Raw genomic sequence first — 26,160 nt, 5'->3', positions numbered from 1 at the left:
AACAGGAAGGCAGAGAGGAGGACAGACATGAAAAGAAAAGTAGAGTGATCAGATTGACTGATGTGTTCTAAACAGAACAGAGCTTGGAGTGGAGTGGAAATTGTAGGATACACAGTAGCACAGACAACTTCAAGTCAGACCCTCCAGAGCCTTGACTCAGGAATTTGGACTGCTTCAGCTGATCTCATCATCTTCCCTTGAAACCTACTCCTCCTGCTGATTTCTCTGTTAGTTACTATTGATGCCTCCATCCTCCTTGTCCTCTAAACTTGAAACCTCAAAGTTACTCCGGCCTCTGCCCTCTTCTATGACCACTTCTTTCTCTCTCTCTCTCTCCTCACAGCATCTGGGCAGCCCTGCCATTTCGCTCTGCACATTTTCTCTTCCCTCTGCCTCCATCACCCAAGTTCAAGGCTTTATTGCCTCCTGCTTAGCTTCAGGGGTTTGCTGGAGCCAGTTGTTAAATTTTCAGTGTGAGCATTTATACTTCCAAAATCAATAAATGTAACAAATCAAGGCTCCATTTAATGTTTTATTGATTATCTATAGAGATAATATTATTGATTAAGATAATTGATTATCTATCAAGAAATTGATGGAAAAACTGTTAATAACACAAATTAAACTTAAAAGTGTGTTGTATATACATTTTTATTTTTTAAAGGCATTGACATGAAATAATTAAAAATGTTAAACATTAGGGGCAGCTAGGTGGCGCAGTGGATAGAGGTCCAGCGTTGGAGTCAGGAGGACCTGAGTTAAATTTGGCCTCAGACACTTGACACTTACTAGCTGTGTGACCTTGGGCAAGTCACTTAACCCTTATTGCCTCACCAAAAAAAAAAAAAGGTTAAACATTTACCAACCCACACTTGACCAGACTGTTGTGATAATTTCCTCCCTGCTCTCTCTGCCTCTAGTCTTTTCCCTTCCCAATCTATTATCCATTATCCATTTGCCAAAATAATCTTTGTAACACACAGGTCAGAAGTCCTCATTCTGATGCTTAAGATCTTCCTCAATCTGTCTGAGGTAGCTTGGTGGCACAGTGGGCCTGGAATCAGAGAGACCTGAATTCAAATGTGGACTCAGATACTTACTAGTTTCCTTCCATTGGGCAAATCACTTCAACCCTCTTTGTCTCAGTTTCCTCAACTATGAAATGGCAATAATGATAGCACCGGGGATAGCTAGGGGACTCAGTGGATAGAGCACCAGGCCTTTGGTCTGGAAGATCTGAGTTTGCCTCAGTTCCTTATCTGTAAAATGAGCTGGAGAAGGAAATGGAAAGCCACGCCAGTATTTTTGCCAGGAAAACCCCACAGACATCATTGGCAAGCTATGGTCCATGGAGTCATGAAGACTCAGAGAAAAATGAATTACTCAATAACAACAGCAGCAAATAAACCCCTGCCTCCCATGTTGTGAGGATCAAATGAGATAACATTTATAAAAAAGCACTCAGCATAGTGCCTGGCATATAGTAGGCACTATGTAAATCCCTACTCTCTTTTCCCTGTCTCTAGCCTACCTTTCTAGCCTTCTTTAATAATTTTCTTTTTTACATACACAGTCTTACAGATAAATTGGACTGCAAACTATCTGCTCCCTGATTTAATTCACCTTTAATAATTAAATTCTGATTAATTAAATGCATTAATTTAGGAAGATCCTAATTAATTAAACCCATTAATTGAATTATCTGATTAATTTAATCCCTGTGCCTCTTTGATTTTATATAGATTGTTACCCCTTGCCTGGAATAGTCTTGTTCATTTCTGCCTTTTGAAATCTTCTTCCAGACTCAGCCCAGGTGCTGCTTCTACCATGAAGCTTTCCCTGCTCCCACCTTCCCCAGCCAAAAGCCATGTCTTCTTCCTCAAATGTCCCTGGAGCACTTTGACACTTGTGCTTTGAGGTAGGGGAGCAAAATGGTACAGATGGAAAGAGCTCTTTCTTTTTGCCTGGAGTCAGAGGACCTGGCTTTGTGTCTGGCCTCTGATGCTTACTTGTGTGATCCTGGGCAAGTCACTTCAACTCCTAGGCCTCAATTTCCTTCACTGTAAAATGAAGGGGATGAACTAAGAGCCCTCTGAGGTTCCTTCCGAGCTCCAGATCTGTGATCATAGGATACTCCTGTCACTTGCCATCAAATATTTATATGTTTATAGATCTCTTATCTCCTGCTGGGATATTAACTTCTTCAGGGGAAGCACTGTGCTGTTTTTCGTGGCATATCCACTCCCTACGATGGGGCCTTGTTTCATAAAAGTTGGTTCAATTCAATTTGTTGAAATAATTGTATTGGGAAGCCTGGGGGTATGGTGGAAAGAACAGGATTAAATCCTGGTTCTGCCCCAAAGCCATCCTGTACCTGTATAGCGTTGAGTTGGACCTCTGAGGTCCTTCTAGCTCTAAGCTTGTGATCCTATGAATTAAACTCTACCTATTGCCTACTAGAGAATTGTTAGGGCTTTCTAAGCAGGGGAAATGACACACTGAAAATGGTGTTTATTCGGGGATGTGCTGGTAAATGTTTAACAACTGGCTGTCCATGGGGTGGAGGGGGAGTATACACACAGCAGCCTTTTAAGTTTAATTAAATCTTGATAACCAACAAACACTCTAATTTATAGAGGTTGCTGGCTTCTGAGATGTAAATGCTCATACAGAAAATTTAACAATTAGTTCTTACAAGGAACGTCAGGCTGGCTCCAGCTCCTGTCTGTATTTAAACCTCTGCATTTATCTGTTATCAGTATGAAGAATGGGACCAGACTTGGTGATTGGTTAGCTATAAAGTAAAAGAGAGGGACAGGGTCAAAGGTAACTCCAGGGCTTTAAGCCAATAGGATTGAGGAATGATGCTGCCCGGGATCAAAGTAAGGAAGCTGGGATTCTGAGCAAATGAATTTACAGGGAAGGTGTTGACTTTAAGATGACAGTAGGGCATCCACGTGGAAATACCCTTTGGGCAGCTGAAAATGAGTCAGACTCTGGCAAGAATTGGAATGATGGTAGGGGGTGAAGAATTAGATTCATGGTTGAGTCCATGAGAATGGATGAGTGCTATATGACCTATAGCTAGAAGGGACCTTGGAGTTCTTCTTGTCCAGGAGTTCTTACCCTGGGCCCTATGAATGTGCCTTGTGATAAATTATGGGGCAGCTAGATGGCACAGTGGATACCTAAGGTCAAATCCAGCCTGTAACACTTACTGGCCATGTGACCCTGAGTAAATCACTTTAGCCCCTCTTTGCCTCAGTTTACTCATCTGTAAAATGGGGATAATAATAGCACCTATTACAACAAGCAGACTTGTTGTGAGGATCAAGTAAGATAATAATTGTAAGGTGCTAAGTACAGTGCCTGGCACATAGTAATTGAGAGAGATAGATGTAAATATACACATGTGTCTATGCACATAGATATATATATATAGATATATATATATATGTACATGTAAAATAAATACATACGAATATATTTATTTATATGTGTATATTAGCTACTGATAACTCCATTTCAGTTTAATCTGGTTTCCTTTATAATCTTATCTGTTTGACATTGTGCATTTTAAAACATTCTGGGAAAGGGTCCTTAGTTTTCACGAGGCCTGCAGAGGTTAAGAACTGCTACCCATTATGCCAATATTATGATTTCACAGAGGAGGAAAGAAAGTGATTTGCCTAAAGTCTCCAGTCTTTTAAGTAGTACAGCTAGGATTTGAACCCAGATCCTCTTGATTCCTAAGCCAGAGTATTTTCCACTGTATCCTGCTTTCTCCAAGGGAAAAAATGTAACAAGAAGAATAATCAGAATTCAATTTATATAATACTTTCCAATCTACAGAATGCTGTCCTCAAAGCAAGGGGCAGCTAGATGTATAGAGCGCTGGGCCTGGAGTCAGGAAGACTCATCTTCCTGAGTTCAAATCTGGCCTTAAACACTTCTTAGCTGTGTGACCCTGGGCAAGTCATTTAACCTTATTTGCCTCAGTTTTCTCATCTGGAAAATGAGCTGGAGAAGGAAATGGCAAAGCACTCCAGTATCTTTGCCAAGAAAACCCCAAATGGAGTCATGAAGAGTCAAACACGACTGAAAAATGACTGAACAACAAGGCCTCACATCAACCTCGTGAAGTTTGTAGTGCAGTTTATTTTATCTTCATTTTATAGATGAGGAAACAGATTCAGAGGGTAGGTGATTTGTAATAAATATTGGAGCCTGGTTTCTTCAAAGCAAGACTTCTTCTGGCCCGTTAATACCATGTAGCTTCTCAAGTAGCAGGGAGAAATGATGGCATCATGGGGAAAAAATTGAACTGGAAATTCTGAAGGTCAGGACTGTTGTCTCATTTCTGCTACTAAACTCTTGTGTCTATGGTAACCAATGAGTTTCTGTGGCATAGTGGAAAGTGCACTGTATTAAAATCAGGATCAAAACACGGGATTTCATATTCTGACTTGAACATTAATTTTATGATGATAGACAAGCCGCTTGACCTCTGGACTTCAATTTCCACACCTGTAAAATAGGTGGAATTTCATAATCCCATTCTGAAAGGGCTATTGAAAGGCTTAAGTGAGATGATGTGTATGAAACACTTTGCAAACTTCAGAGTGCTACATAAATCCGTTATGATTGTCAGCATAAATAAATATGGTGATAGCTAACTGTCATCCTCGTCATACAAAGCTTTGTGACCTTGACTAATCATTTAAGCTTTCTGGGCTTCAGATTCCCCATCCATAAATGGAGTGTCCATATTATCTCTAAGATTCCTTCCAGTTCTAAAATGCTGTGATTCTATGGCCAAGACACAAGGGACTTAGACAATTGGACCTTGAGAAGGAGGAGAAACCAACTCAGAGAGAGAAGCAGGATAGTGGCAGTGTCACAGAACCAAGGGAGAAAAGTGTTTGTTTTTGTTTTTTTTTCAAAACGTATGGTCAGCAGTATCAAATGCTGCAGAGAGGTCCAGGAGATGGAGACAGAAAATATATCCCAAGTTATTTCAGGAAGTAATTCCATTGAAATGCACCAGGGGTTCTCATTCAACCTAAGCAGATGATGAGTGCTTCTTGTTCAGCCATCAGCCGAAAGGTATGGGTTTTGCTAATGCCATTAGTTTTGTGTTGGCTTGTGTGTGTGAAAGCTATTTGAAACCCCTCCCTCACCCCCAGCACCATTAATTCCAATCCTAATTTAGCTGAACGTTTCTCTGCCTGTCCAAACAAAAGGTATGATGTGAAGAAAATAATTTCCATTTCTTAAAGTTTGTTGTGACTTGGAGGTGGTTAATTAAGTTTCTTAGATTTCTAATTCTCTTCCCATATGGTACTTGCATTACTGGCTGGTTTCCAGTGAAGGGGAGTAACTGCAAAATAGATAAAGATGCAAAATCCATCAAACCCCTGTACTACAAACCTACATAGCTCACACCAAATTCTAACCAAACTATGTCATCTTTATGTTTTTAACTATACCAGGCAAGAGATTGACATAAGTGGGTAAAATTACCTAGTAAAGCTTCATATAAGTGTTCAGAGGAGATATGTCTGTATGTTAAACATTTACCCTTCCCAGAGTTTAATAACCCTTCTGAGTCTAGTTGTGGGATAGACTGGGAGAGTGAAGGATGGCAGGTGAGATAGAAGACCTAAGGGGAATTGGGGTGCATTTGGAGTTGTTATTTGTAGTGATATTATTGTGTACTAGTTGGGATATTTTCTGCCCTCACAATTTAACTGCTACCTTCCATTCATTTGATGCATAACTGTGCTCATTGCCCTGGCTAGGCCACATTTGGAATGCAATTTTCCATTCTGGCCTCTGTATCATAGATAATCTAGAAGCTGTCCAAAAGAGGGCCTTGAGCACATGTAAAATGAAAAAACTGGGGATGTTTAGCCTGAAAAAGAGAAGACTCAGGGTGAGTACAATAGCTTAGCTGTCTTCAAATACTTCAAAGACTGTCCAGCAGAAACATGAGATGGGTTTTTTGGCCCTAGAATACAGATCTAGGAGCAATTAGAGGAATTTGCAAAGAAGCAAATTTAGGCCTTTGAAAGAGAAAGCTTCCTGACAATTGGACTTAAACCGGGGTGGAATGGATGCTTAGGGGGAGTAGCAGGATTCTCTGCATTGGACATCTTCTAGCAAAGACTGGATGACCATGACCACTGTCATGCATGTCATTGAAGGGATTCTTCCTTTTCAGCACAGATTAGATCCAGATTCTGATTGAGTTCCCTTCCGTCTCAGAAGTTCGGTGATTTTTGTGATTAAATGAATAAGACACTCAGCACCGCCCCCCCCCCAACAAAAATCAAGTTGTATATTTTAATTGTTAAGCTGTTTTATTTTGTTTTTTGGTTAAAACTGAATAAGTTATCCTGTGCTTTCACCATACTAATAATCTGTTCTGTCCTTAACAATTCTTGTCTAGACCACACGCTGATTCGGCAAAATCCACCTCTTCGGAGACAGACTGCAACGATAATGTCCCTTCTCATAAAAATTCTGCTTCCTCTCAGAGCAAACATGCGGTGAATGGCTTTTTTCAACAGCAAACCATGTATGACCCTCTACCCTCCCGAGCTGCCTCTGTTTCTATAGACTCCGGCCTATATAAACTGCCCCGGAGTTTCTCCCATGATGTCTTACCAAAGACAGCATCTCCATTGAGCACCGAGGCGGACGGAGAGCTTTATGTTTTTAATACACCATCTGGAACATCCTCCCTAGAAACGCAAATGAGACATATCTCCATTGGTTATGACATTCCCCCCACACCTGGGAACACGTACCAGATTCCAAGGACTTTTCCAGAAGGAGCTTTGGGTCAGACGTCCAAGTTAGAGACGATCCCAGATATTCCTCCACCACGGCCCCCGAAACCACACCCAGCTCACGACCGATCACCTGTGGAAACATGTAGCATTACCCGCACTGCCTCAGACACGGACAGTAGTTACTCTATCCCCACAGCTGGGGTCCCGCCATCTCGTAGTAATACCATTTCCACTGTGGATTTGAACAGATTGAGAAAAGGTCAGCCTTTATGGACTTGCAGATTCCACTGTGTTGCTTGTACCAGAGTTTGAATGAACGGGTGGTCACTGGGCTTTTCAGAGGGTCTGATTTTTCAGAAGTGGTTAAGCAGTTATGATTTTTATCTTGTTCTTCGGCTATTCCCACGTTAGCATCCTGTCCTGGCAGCCTGGTGGTAGGTTACTGACCTACGCTTAAACTTAGCCTTTAAAACTGTTCTTTAGCCTCATCGGGAACACATTCGTTTTCCCTAATTCCTTGCCTTACCCGGCCCAGGAAAAAGAATTGGAATAGCCTCAGAGCTCCTCTTCTGTGCTTGTGGATACCATTTTTAAAAACTCTTTCATTGGTTCTGCTTCCCCTTTCTGTGAGGTGTCATGGTTCATGAGTGAGTGATTAATCAGCCATGCAGATAGCGGTTTTTAAACCATCTTAGTTGCAAAGCCAGTTTTAATGGGTCTTTGTAAATATCTATCCAGAAAATGTTTCATGGAGGCATTTTTCTATACCTATATAAATTGCATGCTCCACGACCCTACTTTTTACATCCTGTTATAACAATGCCCTCAAAGCTCATGATGTGGAAGAAAAAAATATTGTAAGTAAAATGGCCATGTGATGGGATCTTTCTATAGAAATCTCCTTCGTGGAAAATATATACTTTGTCCAAGATAAGACCTGCCTTATACCAGAATCCATACTATGGATCTTCCATTGTATTTATCTTCAGTGTATAAGATTTTAAAGGATTTTCCTGAAGGTCATACACATACCTATTTGACGTTAAGTGTCTCTCTCTCTTCCTTGTTCTTTTAGAACTGTGCAAAATTAGTTATTTTTTCTAAAGAAATGTGTGTGTGTTGCCATGGAAAAATCACTGAATTTGCAGTCAGAAGACTTAGGTTTGAATCTCAGCTGTCTTATATATTACCTGTGTGAAATTGTGCCAGTAACTTCCTTTCTGAAGGCCTCAACTTCCTCCTCTGTGGAATGAGGGGGTTGGATTTGATGATCACCTCAGATAAGCCCTTTCCAGTACTAAATTTGTAACCCTCTAAGACAGGGGTTTTTAAGCCTTTGTGGGTCATGGACCCCTTTGGCGTCTACTGAAAACTGTGGACCCTTTCTCAGAATGAAGTTTGTAAATATATAAAATAAAAATCAGCATTACATAGTGAACTATCATATTGAAATATAGTTATCAGAATATTTAAAAAGTAATCTTCTTTGTGGATATTAAATAAAACATGTTCAAAATCTAGGCAAGTTAAGGCTATTGTTGTCTTTGTATAAAGGAGATACTAAATTTCGGTTAGAGGTTAGTGGAAATAGAAATGTAATATTTTTCCCATCCAAGTTTACAGAACCCCCCCTCCCCCAATCTATCCACAGGTTTTTTGAGACCCATGGATCCCCAAGGGTGAGAACCCCTCCATTAAGATGATCAGATAGGGCTATGCTATGACAGGTTTTCTAAACAGTTTTAATGTAGAACCAACATACCATTCTGTTAGGTGAAGATACACATTTATATTTTTTAAAATAGGGCAGAATTTAAGTGGAAAAAAGTCCAAGTTCTGCTTTAAAATAAGGAGATCAGATTGATAAAGGTTTGCGTGAAGTGTGTATGTCTATTGTCCCCCACAACTGCCAAGACATCTGTGTCTTGTGAACACAGCTCACAGGCACAGTTAAATATAAGATTATAGTCATGAAAATAAACCACTACCAGTCTAGCTTGTTAATGAAACTCTAGCCCAGTACTAGAAATGGGTGACTGAATCAGCCTACTAATGAATCCGAGGGTGAAGGCTACTGTTGTCCAGCTTCTGCCTGCCCTCGGCAAAGATGGCCTTAGAGGTAGCAGGAAGGCTTCTTAATAACAAGCTGGAAAACAGAGATACCTCTCTGCTTCTAGCTTCACTATTCACTTAAGTTCATAGGATCTCAGACCTAGCACTGGAAGGGACCTCAGATTTGCCTTCTTTGCACATAACCCACAAGTAAATATAAGACATACGAAAAGAAAATAGAGTTACTCAGGTGCCAAGAAGTTACTTGTCTTTCCCAGAGACACATAGCAGAGGCTGTGTTTGAATCCAGGGTTTCCTGACTCCAAGCCCAGGCCACTCTGTCCACTCTACTAGACTGCCTGCTTTGTATAGTGTTTAGAATCAGGAAGAGTGTGTAAGCCAGCCAGATTGATACTGTTCTGTTAGAGGGCATTTTTAAATCTTATATTTTCAAAAAATTTTATTTTTTTACATATTTTTTAACATAAGGAAAACAGATCATTCCTGATTATTCTGGGAATGACTTCTTAAATAGGAAGAATTTGTAATTTATTGTTCTTTCTTTTAGACGCTAGTTCTCAAGACTCCTATGATATTCCACGAACATTTCCAACTGATAGATCTAGCTCACTTGAAGGCTTCCACGGCCACCTTGTAAGTATAACTGGCTTCTGGCATCTCACCCCAGCAAAAATTTTGTGCATTTTAGCATCATGGAACCAAAAAAAAAAAGATGTTTAAGTGGACAAGTAGCTCCTTATTTCTAAGAAGCAGGTGGGATTTATCATGCTGATGTCACCTCAGATCATCACTTCTGTCTTTATTAAAAGAAACGTGTGTTGTGTGTTTTAGAAAAACAAAAGCATGTTGACAATGGGGAGTGTATCGAGTGAAGAACTGGATGAAAACTATGTCCCAATGAATCCCAACTCTCCTCCACGACAGCATTCCAGCAGTTTTACAGAGCCAATTCACGAAGCCAATTATGTGCCAATGACACCAGGGACATTTGACTTTTCATCGTTTGGAATGCAGGTCCCGCCTCCTGCTCACATGGGCTTCAGGTCAAGCCCAAAGACCCCTCCCAGAAGGCCAGTTCCTGTGGCAGACTGTGAGCCGCCCCCTGTTGATAGGAACCTCAAGCCAGACAGAAAAGGTGAGGGCAGCATGCAGTACCCTTTTTTTCCCCTAAAATGTGGTTATAGATAGCATTCAACTACTTTAATAATGTCTCAAATGGAGATGGAAAATGCCTGAAGTTTTGTGTGTGTGTGTGTGTGTGTGTGTGCGCGCGCGCGCGCGCTCGCTCGTGTGTGCATGTGCGCTCAGTGATCTGCTGAAATTAAGTACAGACATAATTGTTTAAGGATTATTAATTAATCTCTTGGTATAGTATTTCACTCAATTATCTTGAATGGATCATTTTTTGTTACCCAGAATAGAATCTAATCATGTGGAGAATATATTACAACTTGATGTCATTCTTTATAATTTTAATAACTCTACCAGGTAAAATATCTGTCTGTTACTACAGTAATGTTCTTTTTTTGTTATGTGTTTGTGCCTGTGATGGTGTTACAGGTGAAAGAAAGCTTTTCTTTCATTCTTGTTTTTGACCTATACGTATAAAATATAGTTTAAAAACACCTGAGTTGTGGCAGCAGTTTTGGTAAGATTTACACACGAGTTTTAAAACGTGTCCCCATGGACAAAGCTGTTATTTGTGTGACCATGGGCAAGTCACTTAATCTCTTGTCTGATTCATTTTCCTCTTTTGCACAATAAGGGGGTGGGTCTAGATAATTTCCAGGGCCCCTTAAAGTTAAAAAACTGTTTTTCTGACGCAGCCAAGTGACATGATACATAGAATTCTAGGCCTGGCATCAGAGAGACCTGGGTTCAAATCTTGTATCCCCAGCCTCAGTGTCCTCAGCTGTAAAGTGAGCATAATAGTAACACCTCCTTCAGGGGGGTCTTGTGAGGATTAACTGAGAGCCTCTAGATAAAGTGCTTTCACTTGAAGTGCTCCATGGAGGTTAGCTATTATTATTATTAGGCTATGAGCCCCCATTGTTCTGTGTCCCTAACATCTAGCTAAGGCTCAGGCACTCAGAGGACAGTCATTCATTTCATTTTCATTGTATGTGGAATGGCTTCATCTTATCTTAATTCTTTATGTATCATGGAAATTATCTGTATTAGGTAGAGGTTTTTGTTGTTGATCAGTCTTTTTTAGTCATATCTGACTCTTCATGACCCCTTTTGGGGTTTTCTTGGCAGAGATACCAGAATGGTGTGCCATTTCCTTCTCCAACTCATTTGACAGGCGAAGAAACTGAGGCAAACAGGATTAAGTGACTTGCCCAGGGTCACACAGTTGAAGTAGCATGGAGTAATGGGCAGAGGGATGACCTTAGAATCAGAAAGGCCTGAACTTAAGTTTTATTTCCAGCTCATACTAGCTGTGGCATCATAGGCAAGATAATGCCTCAGGTATCCCAAGTAGCTTTCTAAGACTTGAAGTTAGAGATGCCTTATTAATCAGCATTAAGAATGCTGGGAGTTACTATTTCCCTATGCCCTTTGTATTTACTTATATGTGTTTGTATATGTGGAAGTTCCTTCAGGGTAAGGACTGTGGGTTTGTGTATTGAAAACCTTCAAAGCACTATTTATTATTACTAAGAGCTTGGGATCCTACTCTCATACAGTTGATTACCACAGGGCCTGTGTGTCTTCTGATGTGATCCATTGACCTGCTGGGTAGACTACATTCTTGTTTTATAAAGGACTTTCTCACTTATATTATGGAATGATAGAAATGGATCCCTTTTTAAATTCATTTAACTTATAAAAAGTGAGTTCAAAATGTTCTTGCCAGTTTATGAATTTTATCTTTTTTTTTTTAAAGAACACCTGCATAGATTTCAGAAAGTCTATGGTAAGAAAACTAACAGAAAGCTTATTGTATAGTTGGCAGTAGGATGTAGAATAGACCTAGTAAAAAGCACTAAACAGGCTTGCCATACAGTGCCAAAAAGAAAAATTGGTTTTGGTGGGAAACTTTGTGTCTTCCACATCAGTGTGAGGAACTCCCAGTAAAGACTAGCAACTTGCCTGTGGCTTTTAGTCTTAGGAGAGGTTAAGTAAATTACTGTGGTCACTTAGTGAGTATAGATGTGTCAGAGGCCAGACTTGAACCCCAGTCTTCCTGTCTGCAAGGTTGGAGCTCCGTCCAATAAACTATGCCATCTTTATCTTTACCAGAACCAAAATATTGCTCTGCATTTTAACTGTTTAGAGCCAGAGAAATATGGTGAAAGTAGAAGTTGATGTTCAGTGTTTGAATGAAATTTTAAAACTTGGCTTTTACAAAATATGTTACAAAACACATTTAAATGGCAGATTAGTAAGCCTTACTGTGTGATCTAGTCATTATCATTTATGAAAAAAATTTTGGGCAAACATATTGGAGTAAGCATTTATTATGGTGCAGTGCATAGAGCACTGGGCCTGGGGTTGGGAAAACAGGGAGTCATCTTTCTGACCTCGGACACTGAATATCTGGGTGACCCTGGGCAAGTCATTTAATGCTGTTGGCCTCAGTTTCCTCATCTGTCAAACGAGCTGGAGAAGGAAATGGCAAACCACTCCAGTATCTTTGTCAAGAAAACCCTCAAAAGGGGTTATGAAGAGTCAGACAGGACTAAAGAAATGACTGAACAGATGTGCTGGGCACTATGCTGGATACCTGGAGAAACAAATAATACAAAGTATGAAATAATGGCTACTCAGAAGCAGCTTACATTCTAATAGGGAAGAGAGCAAGCACATTAACAAATATATACAGCACAAATATCAAGTTAACAAATGCAAAAATATACAAAGTAGCTTTAACAAACCAGAATTTGACATTGTGGTCTGGAAATGTATGGGCAGTGTCTGTAGGATCCAAAATATGAAAACAAGTTTGATTGAAGCTAATATTTAATGGAAATCCATTGAAGTAGTCACTGTTAGGCATATCATTTTCAGTGGATGAGTCTCCTATCCCCGTATTATGAAGAGCTAACAAAAAGTAACATGCTAGGATTACTTATGGTGACAGCTATAGAGGTCAGCTGCTACAGTGTACAGTACAGATGAGTTTTTAGAATACTTTTGAAGTGATTATATCCAGAAGAGTGCACAAAAGCACCAAACCTCCTAGATTTAAGGCTTCACTCTGGATTCTCTGCCAATGAGTGCCTTTTACATATATGCCCTCCTTTCCCCTGCAATCATGGTATAGAGCTTATTTTGAATTTTGACTTTTTATGTATTTTGTGCCTAGCATTGGATTTAGAAAAAACAGTATTTTAGAGATGTTACTCCTTGACAGAGTAACCTACAAATTATGAAAAAGACTAAAATTTTTGAGAAACTGGTGCAGGATGAAATGTGTCAATTCATGGTTTGGTCCTTAAGGTTAGAACATTACTATAAAAAAATATCGAGACCTAGTGATAAGCCCCAATCCTCCCTGATAACTAACATGAGGTAGCATCTGTCATGTGATAACTCTGTTTGCCTCTGTGTGCTGGTGCTGTTTCTCAAGCATTCTCATTTATAAGAGTGTCAAGATGTCTGTACAGTTCTTACAGGGTTTATGTGACATTTATTAATCACCTACTGTGTGCCAAGTACTCTGTTAAGCACTGGGAATACGATGACAGAAACAAAATAATCCTTGCCCTCTTATTTCTTCAGTAGAAACAACAGGTAGGAAGTTTGATTCCTTTCATCCTTCTGTCATAATATATGGAGCAAAAAGAGTAGTCTAGAGAGTTTCTCTAGCCTCTAGGGTTTTTTTTGGATAGTATATTAGTCTAAATATTTTATATATATGCATTTTTTACACGCACACACACACACATGTACACATATATATACACATACACACACACATACACACACACACATATATATATTCCAAATTTTAATTCAACTTAATAAACATTTATCCCTAGGGATATAAATATAAGGTATGATGTGACTTTTTTTAGAACCTGAATTTGTGATGAAATCATATTATAATACTTGCTTAAGCTTGATATTAAAAAATCTGTCATAGAACAAATATTGAGGGGGATAGAGATGTAAAACTGTTGAATTCAAATTAACTTAAAAAAAAATAAGACTTCTGAGAGTCAGCATAGAGTGATTGCTAGCATTCTTGACTAGAATCAGGAAGCTCCAGGTTAAAATTCTGCTCCTGACGTTTACTGACTGTGTGACTCTGGGCAAGTCACTTAATCCTGTTTGCCTCAGTTTCCTCATCTGTAAAATGAACCAAAAGGAAATGGCAAACCAAATGCCTAGAAAACCCCAGATGGGGTCATGAAGAGTTGGACAGGACTGAAAAAATGACTGAACAACAAACCCCCTAATTTAATATGTAAGTGTTTTAATTTTTTAAATCTTCTTTCCCTTTACTTAAGATTGACAACTGTTATTCTCCACTCTTGATTTTTGGGATGCCTGCTAAAAATAGCTGGTGGTTTAATCAGCTAAATATTTGGCATCGCAGATGATACAGAGGGAAAAGCTTTTTCTGATGGAATTTTCCTGGGTTAGTGACATATTTTCACAGTGACCAATCTTGTGGAATTTTGTAAACATCCTAGGGTAAAAAACCACTAAAGGACAGTTTGCCCCTTAGATGTGGGTGTGCTCATTTGAAGCCATGCCTCTCTTTGGCCTTCTTGCCCACTCAGAGGACAGCTCACAAAACAACCTGGGCTGGTTCTTCCCAAACAGAAAGAATCTCAAAAATCATGGAATAGTGGCAAGAGTACTGGATTTGGAATCAGAGGGACCTGGGTTTGAATCCTGGCTCAAGTTGTTACTTAATACCTTCTTGTCTTGGGCAAGATATATCACCTCTCTAGGCCATTGTTTAAATTAGATACTAAAGTCCTTCCTTCTAGACCTAAATATGACAATATATGAGTGTGTGTGTGTGTGTGTGTGTGTGCGTGCACACACACACACATACATTTATATATATATATAAAAAATATATATATATATATATATATATAAAAATATATATATATATTTTTTATTTATATATTTTTATATATATATAGTCATCTCCTCTTGATTGGTAGCTAAATGCTTTAGTGGGTAGAACCTGGAGTCAGAAAGACCTAAATTCAGATGTGACCTCAGCCCCTTACTGGCTATGTGATAAGTTAATTCACCTCTGCCTGCCTCTGTTTCCAAATCTTTAAAATGGACATAACAATAGCACCTTCTTCCCAGGGTTGTTTTGCAGGTAAAAGGAGTTAATATTTGTAAAGCACTTTGCAAACCTTCAAGTGATACATACACACACACACACACACACACACACACACACACACACAGTCAGTATTTTATTTACTCAAATTGTTTTGCTCCATTAAAAATCTTTAGAATCTATTAAGTAAGGTGAAAAACAGTGCACTTCTGATGTAAAATTACCCGGCATTTTACTGTGTTCATCACTACCCCTGTAAAAGTTTTTTAAATGCACTGACCTATTATTTGCTAAAATACTGGGTTCTGGAAGCCTGGTATCAAAGAGAACAGTTTAGAATGAGGTTATTGTACATACCGTATGTCAGTAGTTACTACCTTTCCTGACTCGCAGCACTCCCTCCAGTTGGGGGACTTTCAGTGTTTTCCGGAAGGGATCTCTTAAAGTATACCAGGAGAGCACATGCCACAAGACTGTTCATCCATTCAGGGTTGTTACTTTTAGAGAATCAAAAATGGCTAAGTATATATATGTGTCTTTTTTTTTTAAATCCAACTTGATGCTTTTAATTTAAGGTGAATATCCAGAGTGTTTCTAAGCCTCTAAGAAAGGTATTCTGCTTATTTCTGCTCTAGCCTGAGCTGTATTGTTGTTTTTGTTCGGTCGTGTCTGACTCTTTATGACCCTGTGGACGGTGGCACATCAGGCCCTTCTGTACTCTGTCTCTCAAAGTCTGTCCAAGCTCACATTCGTTGCTTCCATGACACTATCTATCCGTCTCATCCTCTGCTATGCCCTTTTCCTTTTGCCTTCAGTCTTTCCCAGCATCAGGGTCTTTTCTGATGAGTCCTGACTTTTCATTATGTAGCCAAAGTATTTAAGCTTCAGCTTCAGTATTTGTACTTACAATGAATAGTCAGAGTTAATTTCTTTAAGTATTGATTGATTGGTGTCCAAGGAACTCTCAAAAGTCTTCTACAGCACCACAGTTCAAAAGCTATATTACACTGGGATTATTTTTGATGGAAGGTAGTACTTAAATCATAAGGCTACATTTATTAGTATATAAGGATTATAATTCTCTGATTATTTTTAAATAATCCCTTTACTTTTTCTGATAACAATCTGGAATCAGCACTTTCAGAGGGTATATCCAAGTTGATGAGATTACAGTTCCACTAAAAGGTCTTAAGTATCAATTCTGCTGCTGCCTGAGAACTAGATTTCCCAAACGACAGAATAGTGGAGTGGATAGGGCATAGGACTAGAGGCAGGAGACCCAGGAGCTAGCCTTGGCATTAGTAATACAAACTGAACATTGAGCAAATGATCTTCTCTCTCTGAACCTTTTTCTCTCTCTTTATACACAAGGGAGTTTGAGCTGGGTGATTCTACAATGTCCCTTCCTGCTCTAAAGTTCTATGATTCTCATCAAGTTGAAAAGAAGCATGACATATGGCCAAACCAACTCTTACTCCCACTATATACCATTTCCCCTTTAAGAGACCTTGCCCACTACCTCACTCTGTCATGTAGGCTTTGGGTTTGTGAGACCATCTTTCATCAAAGAAAAATTTCATCTCTTAGTTTCCCACCAGGGGATAATTTCCTTATTCACAAAGTCAGTGAAGATATTTTTGTATCAGCTAATCTCAGGAGATGTCTTTCAAGTGAAAACTGAATCATAAGGGAGGATTGGTGACATCCTAAGTCATCAGTATTTTCAAGGAGATGTTTGGGGTCTTCAAACTTGAGGAGACTCTCCCATCCCTTTGTCTTTTTCACTCAGTTTTAAATTTGAAGTCCTAGCTATTGCTTCCCACTGTGTGGCCCTGGGCAAGAAATTTAATCATTCTGAGCCTTATTTTCTTCTGTAAAATGGGAAGGTTATTCATATCATCTCTGCCACAGAGTTACAAGAAAAATATTTCTTCATATGCTAGAAAGTATTTTGTGAATGAGAATTGTGTTTTTGTTTGCATTATTTTCTTTTCCATATTGAAGTTGTCCTATAATGGTACGTCAAAATTTCAAATATAAAGGATGACTTCTGGGACTCAGTTTTATTCTAGTTCTCTGTTGAAGATACCACAGGAAGGGGGTGGAGCAAGTGGAAATTTCTTCATCATCTGATATTATATTTGAAGGTCTTTTATTCCTGCTCTGTCCGTCCCCATTGCACATTTGTATTACTATCTCTCTCTGCCTCTATCTCTTTCTTTTCCTCTCTCTCTCCCCATCTCCTTTTCCTCCATGTTCCTTTTTCTTTTCTAATATTAGACAAGATTTCTGCCTTATTTTTTTTTTCTTAAACTAAAGGCAAACTAGGACTTTTGTGGAATGGGAAGTTACTGTTAGCAAACTCACTTATTAGGGTCATGTTTGCACTTTGATTGTCAGCTGTGTACCAAAATAGAGTAGTAGAAAAAGCACTGGATTTGGCATCAGAAGACCCACTTGGGTTCAAATGCCCACTCTTGTTGTCTGTGTGACCCTGGGCATGTCACTCTGGTAACTGTTTTCCTTGATCAGAAAATGAAGGGTGTGGGTTAGATGGTCTGTAAGAGCCCTTCAAGTTCTAAGTCTGTGGTGCTGTGATCTTCATTGTTGCCTATTAATGTCTGGAATTTCATGAGTACTTGTGAATTTTATGCCTCCTCCCTTTGGTAGATGTCTACCATCTACCGTCAAACTGAACATGGTTCTGGGCCAAACTCGAGAATCTGAAAAATAACCATTTTGCACAGTAGAGCTACTAGTAGGTGCCCCTGTTCTTGAATGGTTTTCATTGTAACATATTTCCTTAGTCAAATCCAGTCTGGCAAACATGAATGGGTAGAATGCAGAGACAGGCTTCAGCATCATCATATGTAGGCCAGGCTGCAGCTGGCTGAGGCTTCTTTCTGGGAGCTCCCCATAGTTCCCCTGGCATGTTGTCAGCATTGGAGTCGGTGACCCACATCTCACCAGAATAGGTTTTTTTCTCTTTTCCTTTTGCCTTACTATTCTTTGTTCTATTACATTTTTACCTATATCATAATATGCTAGAACATTTGGGGTCGAATAGGAAGACAAGACATTTCAGATCTCTTAGTAGTGGGAGGAGGAGACAGACAGACACATAAACGCTGTGGAAAAACGATTATGGCATATCCAGATTAAGCTGTGACCAACCCACAGAGGATCTGGTCTGTGTAAAGTCTGGAATTCACTTTTTTGTCTTGGCTCTTGATGTTACATCATTGAGCTTATGTTTGGTCATGTAATTGACTCCCATCAGAAATATATGTACAAAATGGTGCAGGTTTTTCTCAGTATCTTTGGCTACTTGCTCTTTGTCCTGTTCACCGATGAAAAAGGAAGAATAATGTGCATTTGAGATGGATTACTGTATTGTTACTTAACATCTTAAACTAACCTTGAGTTATGCTTGTACGCAATACAGTTCTATTTTTAAACACCATGTCTAATCATTGTTTTCCTACCTGGAAGTCTAAGTTAAGGAAGAAGACAGAAATATAATTGCACAACAACTGGGATTGCTAAGCTAGATCAGATTTTAAGGGAGACTGGGTCTGCCCTGTTGATTTCATGCTTATCCATCTCTACCTATTGTCAGGCAGTGTGGTGTAGTGGCAACTCACCAGATTTGGGAATTGGGGGAACTGGGCTTAAATCCCATCTTTACTTGTAGGATACCTTCTATGACCTGGGGCAAATCACCTAAGTCTTACATAAATGATAAGACAGGAAGCCTTTTATGTAGGACAGTTTAAGGAACTTTTAGGCTGCAATAAATATTCCTTATGAGCACACTGGCGAAGTATGATATTATAGCTCTCTCCTGTCAAATGTACACATACCCATGCCCCAAAAGGAAGAAAGGAGCAAAATTCAGTTCTTCTATGTGAGTGTTAGCGGAGAGGTCAAACAGATGGGGACAATGATGCAAATAAAAGGTAAGCTGCTAGGTGGAGGTGACATAATTTCGTAGCCTTGCATGACGTTAACACAGTGTACTGGGAAGGTTTTTTTTTTATTTGTTTGTTTGCAGAAATGCATCTTTAATGTATTGGAAATCTTTGAGAAATTTGGCGTTGTCTTTTACAGACTTTTTCTTAATTTCATTATAACCTATTTTGATAAGGAAATGATGATCACTAAAAATTAATAAGAAACATTTAGAAGCCATAGGCATAGCAGTCTTGACTTGTGCTGCCCTTGAAGGCATTGGAATGAATTGCCAATTCAAATTCTTCCTCATTCTTTCTCAGTGTCACCGTTTTCCTTGTTTACCCTGTCTCCTCTGGCACATACAAGCCTGACTGACGTTAGTCACCTACTTTTATGACATCAAGTCACGATGGGGAAAGCTCAGTGCCAGTCAGTGCAAGTCCATGTGGTGTTCACTCCAGAGTACTCAGAAGAGGTTAAATGGTGAAATGGTAGCAGTCACAGCGATATTTTTATGTGGCAACCTACAGTAGCAAAGAGAATTGTCAGCAGACCCAGATATATGAACCAGGTGCAGTGTCCCTGCAGAATACGTTCATGGTATCAGGGGCGAAAATCCAATCTTAAGCTTATCAGGAAAAAGCCAAATAGGAGAATTCAGTTTTCCATCTTAGACCAACAAAAATATGTAACTGAGTGGTTGGGGAGATAGGGGCAGAAATGGTCCACAAATGGCAGCTCAGGGAGAAGAGATATAATCAGATGGGGTTTTCAGAACAGCCACTATTCCTATCCGTCTTTTAAAGTCTAACTCCAATGCCACTCCTCCATGAAGCCTTTTTTCTATTGGTCAGTAATGACCTTCATTCTTGGACCTCACTTTATTCTTTTTTTGAATTTTTTTTTCATTTTTAGGCAATTGGGGTTAAGTGGCTTGACCAGGGTCACACAGCTAGTAAGTGTCAAGTGTTTGGTCTGAGGCCAGATTTGGACTCAGGTCCTCCTGACTTCAGGGCTGGTGCTCTATCCACCGTACAGTCTAGCTGCCCCCTGTACCTCACTTTAGCACTTGGTTTTGTCCCTGTCCAATGTACTTTATCTGGGCTTGTGTCTTATGTCCCTAGTGGACTGAAAGGTCCATGAAGAAAACGACTGTCTTGTTGAAATTTTCTGTCATATAATATTTGCATGGTGTTCTATACACAGCAGGTGCTTAATAAATGTTTATTGGATGAATGAGTGAATGAATCAAAATATGGAAAATGGAGACTCCTGGGGAAAATTAGGACCTCATTTGTAAAAGAGCTGATTCTGCTGGAAGGCCTCTTCTAGCTCTAGATATGTGATCCTCTGAAGTGTGTGGGTATGTGTATATATGTGTGTGTGTGTGTTTATATAAGATATGAAACTTCAAAGGAATGATGACACTGAAATGTTTGCATTCTCATCTGAGAATTTTTATTTGGGTGATGGGTCTTTTTATCATGTTAGCAGACAAGCTCCTAACATGGAAGGGGTTGTTTTTTTCCATAAAATGCTTAAAAATTACCTAACCGGTCTATGAAAAATCCTCCATCTTTTATAACCCTTTGCTTCTTCCATGTATTTTTGCATGCAACTTCCTAGTCCTTTTAGTTGTGGTGTTTCCTCTACCCTAGCATGAGACATGGCTGGATTGCAAGATTCTCCGTGGGCTTATTGATACTTTGGAAATTTAACCTCTCTGCACAGGGTTCTGTTGCTTATTTACAGAATTCCAACTTTCCCATTAAAAAAGAACATTATATTAAGAGAGTCTTCTTTCTACCAATTAGGTCAAAGTCCCAAAATTTTAAGACCTAAACCCCATGGTTTAGAGCGAACTGATTCACAAACCATAGGTGACTTTGCTACAAGACGAAAGGGTATGTACTTTAGCACCGCATGCTGTATGGGATTTTAAATTTGGGATTTAAAATAAAAATTCTTTTTACATTAAAGAAAAAATGGGAGGGCCTTTATGACTACTGCTATTGCAAATGAAGCTTATCTATCTACATTTAACTTTGGGAGGGAGAAAAAGCTTTCCTTGAAAGGAAGCCCAACTCGTGGTATATTGGATAAGGTACTTAGAGCTGGAGTTAGGAAAACCTGATTCAGATCCAGCTTCAGACACTTTCTAGATTCATGATCCTGGGCAAGTCACTTAACTTCTATTTGCCTGAGTTACCTCATCTGTAAAATGAAGGGATTGGACTCATTGGCCTCTAGGGTCCCAACCAGCTCAGGATCTGTGATCCCTATTGTCTTGCAAACAAAAACAAAAAAATGCAGGAAGCTTGTGTCTAAACAAAAAAAAAAAGGGAAATATTTAGTATTGTTACTTCTCATTTACTCAGTCACTTTTTTGACCCCAGGCTCGTGGAGGATTTATGTTGTTGCAAATGGTGTCTCTTGATGGTATTTACCACACTTTAGAGAATGCCATATATGTAACCGACTTCCATGAGTTAGTGAGGTTTGTATTTGCAAAAATGATTGGGCTTCATTTGTCAGCTTAAACTGTAACAAAAATCTGGGGTTTAAGAGGGAACTATGATCTCAGAAGGCAAGATCGGCCAAGGCAAGGTCAGACACCATAATTAGTTACTCCATACACAGCGATCAGCAAAATTATCCCATTATCTCAAAAATTTTAATGAAGCAATTCATAGTTCGTTTCTTGTCTTGCCCAGTGCCTTCAGTCATGTGCCTTATGGAGCCTGTTTGAGCATCTGACATAACCACACATTACGTACTATGGCATTATTTATAGTAATAGCTGATTGGAATCAACTGAGCTGTTTTTCTGAGCCCATCATTTCTGAGGGGGTGGGAGAGAACTTTTTTTTTTTAACTTTAAGAAAAGATTTTGGTGATGGGGGCCAGTAACTGTTAAGAATTCAAAGAGGAATTCATCGTCTAAGGGAGGCAGTGTGCAAATTAAGTCTTTAAGCTGTCATATGGATATGTGTGTCAATTGGCTTTTCAGACTGCCTAGAGATCTGATTTATTGAGCAAATCAGGATCACCCTTAAAGCAAACTAATTATCTCCAGTTGTCATTTGCTAGTTTTGTTATAATTCAGCAGTTGAAGCTGGGCAATTTACCTTGTCTCCCATAGAGAAAGCAAACTAGTTTTAAGGAGACTGTCTTTAGCCAAAAAATAGATGACTTATTTTTTTACATCTTTGGCTTGCCTTTGTGGAATTACTATTTTTTTTTTTACTAGACATAAATCAAATGTTTTAAGACGCAGTTCGTAGTGAAATGCTTTATTTCATTATGATATTTTAAGACAGAGATTCTTAACCTTTTTTGTGTGTTGTAAACCTTATTGACGCTCTGGTGAAGCTTATGAATCCCTTCTTAGAATGTTTATAAATACGTAAAATATAATACATAGGAAACCAATTATATTGAAATACAGCTAAATTTAAAAAAAAACATTTATGAACTCCAGGTTAAGATCCTCTATTTCAATGTAAAATTTTGAAACCTTAATTGTTATTTCTTTTTAAAATATAGTGGAGAGAGCTCTGGCCTTGGAATCAGGAGGACCTGAGTTCAAATCCAGTCTCAGACACTTGATACTTAACTAGCTGTGTGACCTTGGGCAAGTCACTTAACCCTGATTGCCTAGAAGAAACAAACAAACAAACAAAAAAATACCATGGAGAGAACTGTATGATTACGATTGGGTTTGGGATGCATTGTTCTATAGTAGAAAGAGCCCTGAGATTTGAGGTCAGAGTACCTGAGTTCAAATTCTGTCTCTGCATTTTAACACTTTTCAGCCTTGGGCGATCTCTCAGCTTCTCGGAGGCTGTTTCCTCATCTGTAAAAGGAAGATAATAAAGCTTATACTACCTACCTCACAGGGCTGTTGTGAGGCAAGCTGTTAAAGTGCTATAAAAAATGAGCCAGTATTGTAGTTTTTAAATTTAAGAAGGAATGTACTTTTAAATGCATATTAAAAGAGAAAAAAACCCTCCATAATGCAAGAGTAGCATTCAGCATCAAATGATCAAGAAAAGTATAATTGAGAAATATAAAACAAAAACGAAATGCTTGTTCACAATTTTCTTTTCTTTTCTTTTTTTTTTTAATGTTCATGAATTCAATAGGCATTCAAATTGAGAAGCAGTGTAGTCTAGTAAAATAAATCCTGGACCAAGAACCAGGAGACTTGGTTTCTAATTCAAGCCTGCCTCTAATTAACTGTGTGATCTTGGTCACTTATTTCTCTGGGCCTCATTTTCCTCACCTGTAAAACAAGGCAGTTGAACTAGATCTTAAGTATATGTGCAGACATATACCTATACACACCAGTATTACAGTACCGTATGTGTTTTACATTGACCTGTGCCTTTCTCTTTCTTTCTCTGTGTGTGTCATATAGTCAAGCCAGCACCACTGGAAATCAAACCATTGCCAGAATGGGAAGAGCTCCAAGCCCCTGTGAGATCTCCTATTACTAGGAGTTTTGCTAGAGAGTAAGTCTTTGGTTTACTTGTGTTACTTTGAATTACCATTGTTCATGATCACGAGTAATTTTTAGAAGCTGTGGCGTGCCTAGGAAGCAGGCGGGCGTGGAATGAGAAGGAGGGAGGAAAGCTAAGCATCTCTTCTTCAAAAGTGGGAAGCATGAAAAGCATTGCACAGAGATTGTGTATGTGGGATATTCATTTCTCTATATATATGTGTGCAGACATGCTGGAAGGAATTGCCTGTTGACTGTGTCTATGTGTGTGAATAGTTACCAGTAGGTGAGGATGCATCTACACATGATAAAGTTCAGGTGTTTGTAAAGGACTTTTACTACATTCCGCCACTCCAGAACACGTGGTCCCATGGATGTTGGCATTTCCTCCAGAGATGGGGTGCAGTTCAGCCGTGTCTGCGCAGCCTTTGTATCTCCCATAAATCTCCTGCATGGGGAACATCTAACAAATTGAGGGGTCTTCTTCTAGATCAGGAGTTCTTAACCCTTGTTGTGTCATAGTCCCCTTTGATCATTGGGTGAAGCCTTCAGACCCCTTCTCAGAATAATGTCTTGTTGGCTACATTCATAATGGAAAGAATTGCTAAATCCCAGTTAAAAGATTGACAAAATAAAGATGCCATTTTTTTCCCATCCAGATTCATGGGTCCCCTGACATCTATTGCTGGACTCTGTCCATGGATCCCATGTGAAGAACCCTTGTTCTATACCGTTTGACTTTCCATAAATCCCAATTGAGCATGTAGCTAGTTCTCTGGTTGTCTTTCGCTCCCAGTGCATGGCCAGCTCATCTTTTTTTCCAGCCAAACATCCTGTAGGCACACACATAACATAGGCTGGATTATTTAAATGGGATTTTCAAATATCTAGTTTTTATTGAAGTTGTTTTTATATGGCATCAGATGGACACTCCCTATTAATTTTCCTTAACAGAAGCAGCATTACACAATGGACAGAACACTGGACTCAGGCTTGGAGCAAGAAAAGGCCTGTGTTCAAGTACTGCCTCAGACACTTAGTAGCTATGTGACCCTGGGCAAGTCACTTAACTCCTCTGTGCCTCAGTTTCCTCATCTGTAAAAAGAGGGATTGGACACAGTGACTTTCTAAGGTCCCTTCCAACTTTACAGCTGCGGTCTGATGATCCTATAACTTGGTTACCACACAAAATAACTCTGTGCATGAAAAGAAAGATGACCTTTTAAAGATTAAACTTCAGAGATTCAACATGCATTTCAATGGGCTAAGGATAAAGGACTGTGTGAGATCATAAATAAAACTCTGATGAATATAGACAGGGATCAAAAAAAATTGAAGCTCCCACCTACAATTTTTATTTTACTTTTTTTTTTGGCAATTTTATTCCAGTTTATATTGCTTATAAAAAATAATTCCTGGTGATTAGCTCCTCCAGGTTTCCTATGTCTCCCAGACCGGATTCAGTTCATAGCACAACTTCCAGCAGTGACTCCCATGACAGTGAAGAGAATTATGTGCCCATGAATCCAAATCTGTCCAGTGAAGACCCTGTAAGTAAAATCTGCATGTAAAGTCAGCTCTTCTCCCCTAGCTGTTGCTTGTAACTCATTCAGATGGAGGCAAGACTGTAATCCATTAGGAGTACCTGCATCTTTTCTTTATGTATAAGGAAAAAGGCAATCCCTTAAAATTCTTTCTCCCCTTCTCTCTAAATATTATCATTGATGATATTTATGATTAATTCAGTGTAACATTCCAGATACAAACTATGTCAAGAGCAGAATGTTTTCTCAATGAAGTTAGTGAAAGAAGTGTAAGTGCTTTACCAAGGCAATATCCTTGGGATATATTTGGGGTTCAAAATATATTTGTATATTTTATACATAATCTCTGGGGTTTTTTTTGTTTTGTTTTGTTTTGAATACCAAAGCAGTCATACAATGGTGTACCCAAACCTCAGATATAAAGGATAAATTTCAAGCCTCATTTTCACTCTAATTCTACATTTAATATACTAACCAAGGTGAAGAAGATGGTTTGAATGGAGATTAAAAATATTTTTTCTTGCCAATCTGATATTAGATCTGTAAATTTCTCTGTCTCCTCCCCCCTCCCCAGTCCACTCCTTTCCCCAAATTTCATCATTAGATAAAGTTTCTGCCCTTGAATTCATTCTTCTTAAACTAAAGACAAATTAGAGCTTTCCTGAAAGGGGGGATAACAGTTAGCAAACTCATTAATTAAGGTGGTGCTCAAACTTTAGCTGTCCACTCAAATTAATTTACCTTTAATTGAAACGAATTTATGCCTCCAACATGGTGCTGTAGAAAGAATACTGGATTTGAAGTCAGAGGACCTATGTTGAAATCTCATTTCTTACTGCTCTGGGTAGGTCTTCTAACTTCTCTGTACATCCGTTTCCTCATTTGAAAAATCAGAGGTTTGGACTAGGTAACCTCCAAGGTCCCCTCCAACTCTAAATCTCCCGTCCTTTAAAGTTACAGAGAAACTGCTGATGTACTTTGGTTGGGGGAAGTTTCCATACCAAGTCTTCTCTGTGATGGTGAGATCAC

At 39.1% G+C, this 26,160-nt stretch overlaps 1 protein-coding gene across 1 annotated transcript in view; it reads left to right on the top strand.

Moving 5' to 3' along the window:
* Window positions 1-26,160, top strand: part of GAB1 (GRB2 associated binding protein 1) — a 188,598-nt gene that overhangs the window by 151,672 nt on the left and 10,766 nt on the right. Inside the window, 6 exon segments of the mRNA XM_020989841.2 lie at window positions 6,452-7,056; window positions 9,418-9,503; window positions 9,702-10,005; window positions 20,901-20,990; window positions 23,507-23,600; window positions 25,014-25,137. Of these exon segments, the coding sequence (XP_020845500.1) occupies window positions 6,452-7,056; window positions 9,418-9,503; window positions 9,702-10,005; window positions 20,901-20,990; window positions 23,507-23,600; window positions 25,014-25,137 (1,303 nt within the window).

This window comes from Phascolarctos cinereus, unplaced genomic scaffold, assembly GCF_003287225.1.
Source record: "Phascolarctos cinereus isolate Bilbo 61053 unplaced genomic scaffold, phaCin_HiC Scaffold_9;HRSCAF=440, whole genome shotgun sequence".
Lineage (NCBI taxonomy): Eukaryota > Metazoa > Chordata > Mammalia > Diprotodontia > Phascolarctidae > Phascolarctos > Phascolarctos cinereus.
This window is presented reverse-complemented; position numbering and strand designations above follow the sequence as displayed.